The 3,949-nt window shown below is 35.5% G+C and overlaps 2 protein-coding genes across 2 annotated transcripts in view; one reads left to right on the forward strand and one right to left on the reverse strand.

Moving 5' to 3' along the window:
• Positions 1–24: 24 nt before the first annotated feature.
• Positions 25–748, forward strand: LOC109583045 (tyrosine-protein kinase RYK-like; the record flags this gene model as incomplete). Its single annotated transcript, XM_019998217.1, has 3 exons — positions 25–155; positions 201–381; positions 583–748. Coding segments are annotated over 3 exons (453 nt in total), but the record flags the coding sequence as incomplete, so codon positions are not given.
• A 1,268-nt stretch (positions 749–2,016) lies between these two features.
• Positions 2,017–3,949, reverse strand: part of LOC109583046 (protein ECT2-like) — a 5,505-nt gene continuing 3,572 nt past the window's right edge. Inside the window, exons 2-5 of the mRNA XM_019998218.1 lie at positions 3,781–3,883; positions 2,606–2,817; positions 2,425–2,544; positions 2,017–2,375 (exon numbers count right to left, since the gene is read on the reverse strand). Coding sequence (XP_019853777.1) covers positions 2,280–2,375; positions 2,425–2,544; positions 2,606–2,817; positions 3,781–3,883 — 531 coding nt within the window. The 3' untranslated portion in view covers positions 2,017–2,279. The remainder of the gene's footprint in view (positions 2,376–2,424; positions 2,545–2,605; positions 2,818–3,780; positions 3,884–3,949) is intronic.

Below are 3,949 nucleotides of genomic sequence, written 5' to 3' on the forward strand. Positions count from 1 at the left end.
TTCTTCCCCCCTCTCTCTCTCCCTCTCCAGTCTGGTCAGTGTACATATATATCAACACATGATCTTGTATTTATATCTGAACAAGTGGCCAGAGGTATGTACCATTTAACTAGAAAAGGACAAGTACATAAAGACCTGGCATGTAGGAATATATAGTAAGAGTATTAATTGAAGTGGGTGGAGTTACTTATAATTAATAGTATTCATGAGAATCTACATGTAAAGATTGGTGACAGAGGGTTAAGTTGGGATTTTTATCCAGAAGATTATAATACAATAGAAGAGAGAGGAGGAGGGGGAGATGAGACCATTGCTTATCCTGTCAAGTGGATGGCAGCTGAAGTTTTGTCTGATAAAAGATACTCTTCATCTTCTGATGTGGTAAGAGAGTAGATGTCTTTATTTCCACCAGCCCCTCCCCTTTTTGACACTCATAAAGGAGAGTGGCTGGATAGACTTTAGCAATATACAACTACATGTATAGTAGTTGTATATTGCTAAAGTCTACATGTTAGCAACTACTATAAAGAGTAACTGTGTATACCTTGTACCTGATGATCTCTCATTGTTTGTATATTCTAGTGGTCATTTGGTGTTGTACTGTGGGAGATAATGACAAGAGGAAAGACTCCTTATGAAGATGTACTACCTGAAAATATGTTAAACTATTTAACTACTGGCCACAGACTCCCCCAACCTAAAAACTGTCCTGATGATCTGTAAGATATTAAATAAACACACACACACACACACACTGTAGAGTAATTGGAAAATTTTATGTTAAGTGTATATCATGAATGAGATATGGCAATGTTAATAAATACCCAAGGCAATAGCCCATGGTTTTTTCTAAAAAATGGCTCCAAAATCACCCCCAATTTTTATTACATTTTCTAATACATATTATTGTCCTTATTCTGTGTAGAAAGTGTGAGCTGATTCTGACTTCAATTTTCCAAGTTACGACCATTTTAAAGAATGAGCCAAAATCTACAAAATACCTATACAGTCCACTCATCAATCTCATTAGGTGTAAACTATCATTTTCTATTTTACGTTTGACCATTTACTGCATTCGTGGTACAAGAAAGTCACTATACCGGCTCAATTTTGGTGATTTTGATGCTGTGGTTGCGATATCTGATGGTCACGTTCTAGTCCACTGATTTAATTTAATTTTAATTTTAATTTATCATAGCTTGCCTAAACTATTTATTTCTTTATTATATTGTTCATTTGTGTGTTCCTCCCTTCACTTTTATTTCAAAAAGATTTTATTTATGCAAGGATAGCCCATGGTTTTTTCCAAAAAATGGCTCCAAAATCACCCCCAATTTTTATTACATTTTCTGATACATATTGATGTACTTATGCTGTGTAGAAAGTTTGAGCTGATTCCGACTCCAATTTTTTGAGTTATTGCCATTTTAAGAAAACGTCAAAATTCTGAAAAAATCCCTGTACTATAGCCCATGGTTTTTTCAAAAAATGGCTCCGAAATCACCTCCAATTTTTATTACATTTTTTGATACATATTGATGTCCTTATGCTGTGTAGAAAGTTTGAGCTGATTCCGACTTCAATTTTTCAAGTTATGGCCATTTTAAGAAAACGTCAAAATTCTGAAAAAATCCCTGTACTATAGCCCATGGTTTTTTCAAAAAAATGGCTCCAAAATCACCCCAATTTTTATTACATTTTTTTGATAAATATTGATGTCCTTATGCTGTGTAGAAAGTTTGAGCTGATTCCGAATTCAATTTTTCAAGTTATGACCATTTTAAAAAATACCGTGAGCTACATGTGTAATATACATGTACATGTACATACTGTAGTTACTGTATGATCAAAGGCCCCACCAGGTGGTATATTAAGCATATACAGCCCCACCCTTGATATACACCCCCATGTGGCTTTAATGATATTCATAGTGCCACGTGGTGAGGAAATGGCTGCCTTTTCTCTTTCTCTTTGCTACCACAGCCTGACTGACTTTAGGCCTTTCCTTTCTGTTCTTAGTGGCCAGTTTCTTGCAAGTAGCTAAGGACACTCTAATGACTAGAACAGACCTCTTTTAGTCAAATTTACTCCATCAGCTGTCACTACCAATGATTATAAATGCTCAATGGTGGTCTTATTTGATCTTACAGTAAGTATAGAATATATCATATATACCATACCTTCTCGGTCTCTATCAGTAATATGAGACCTTGAAGGTATGGTATATAGTCCATGGTAAAAACCCATACATTAATACATTAATGTACATGTACATGTAGTCATAATGTACATGTATTATACCGTACCTGTCCTAGTAGTATGTCTCCTATACAAGTATTGCTCTCCCAATTATTAATCCTTTCCTCCAGTCCATTCTACACAACCACACAATAACTGACCACACCCACCACCACACCCACTAACCATTATATCAGTGTGTACTCTCAGTATATCAGGAATATTACCAAAAATACTTTTAACATTCTCGTTAGTCAGTAACTGCCCTCCTCTCTGTCCTGGAGTAGCTAACGGCTTCATAAACTCCTATACATGTAATTAATAACATGTAATTAATAATGGGTGGAGTCAAAGGGGTGTGGTTTACATTGACAATTACGTTGAGGATTTTTACAAAATTTTTTTCTGTCGTTAGTAATTCTTTGACAATGTGGTATCTGGCCGTGTCTTGTTTATTGGGGACTGCCCCGCCCCCTTCTGTTGCCGTGGTAACAGCGGGACCGGATTGAGTGGGTGTGGCTATTGAAGCAGTGGCTAGTGTTGATTGTCTCTTAATACCACCTTCTCTTAGCCCCTGCCCTGTGGTAGCGTAAAATAATAGTAGTAAACATACATGTAGATGTATATGTACATCAAGTCAATGGTAAAAAACAATACATACATGTATACTATATCCCAACTGAGTTTGACACCAGCCGCTTGGAATTTGAAAAATGTAGCCATACGTCACTAATGACGTCTTATAATGATATTCATAGAAGCATGGCCGATATTTTACAGGTGCCTAGTTGGCCTGTATTTCACTTTTAAATGGCCTTTGTTTGTTCTGATAAGCAGTACAATAGCTTCTGGAGTCAACTAGTCTTCATATTGGCCATTATTATCAAAAGATCTTGCTCTGTTAGCTTTTTAAAAGAAGAATTATCAGTTTGGGCGCTCGACCACATGTTCTTATGTAAACTATGACGTAGATAAATTGTCATAAAACGTCATTTTGGTATGCCATTGGGTTTATAGGGAGAACCCGGTTCTCAGGGTTCCCAAGGGCTGAGAGACCCAAGACCTGAGATCCTGTGATGGCATTGGGCGACTAAGAACCTGTGAAAGTTTCATCCTTATCTCACATTCCTATAAAAAGTTATTCCAGTTTTTCTTGGGTCAAACTCAGTTGGGATATAGTATACATATATACATGTACATGTACTTGCGTACTTTAAAAAGACCATGGAATGGATGGTCTTGGATACAAATTTTGTGCTTTTTTCAAAATCTATAAATTATTATATGCTTCTTTCTATATGTACAATGTACATGTACATGAGTAAGTATGTATATGTAAAAGTCATTACATGCAAGTACATGTACATTCAAGATTTGGCAATAAGAGAAAATTTAGCAGACAAACGGCTAAGTTTTATACACAAAACACGTACATGTTTTTTTTTTACGCTCCTTTCAATGACATGTACATGATGACAATGAGCTCAAAATTACACTTAAAAAATAATTTATTTTATGAAGGGCATGTAGTAGTGTACTCACTAGTAATAGGTGATGATAGTGAGACTAGTGATGCCTCCAGTAGACTATCCACATTAATGAATGAAGAGGAATTATGAATGGAATGTCTCTTTTTAGGTCTCTCCTACCAAATAACAACAACAACAACAACAAAATAATAATAATAATAATAATTAATAATAAATATTCC

Source organism: Amphimedon queenslandica, unplaced genomic scaffold (assembly GCF_000090795.2).
Source record: "Amphimedon queenslandica unplaced genomic scaffold, v1.1 AMPQUscaffold_13333, whole genome shotgun sequence".
NCBI lineage: Eukaryota > Metazoa > Porifera > Demospongiae > Haplosclerida > Niphatidae > Amphimedon > Amphimedon queenslandica.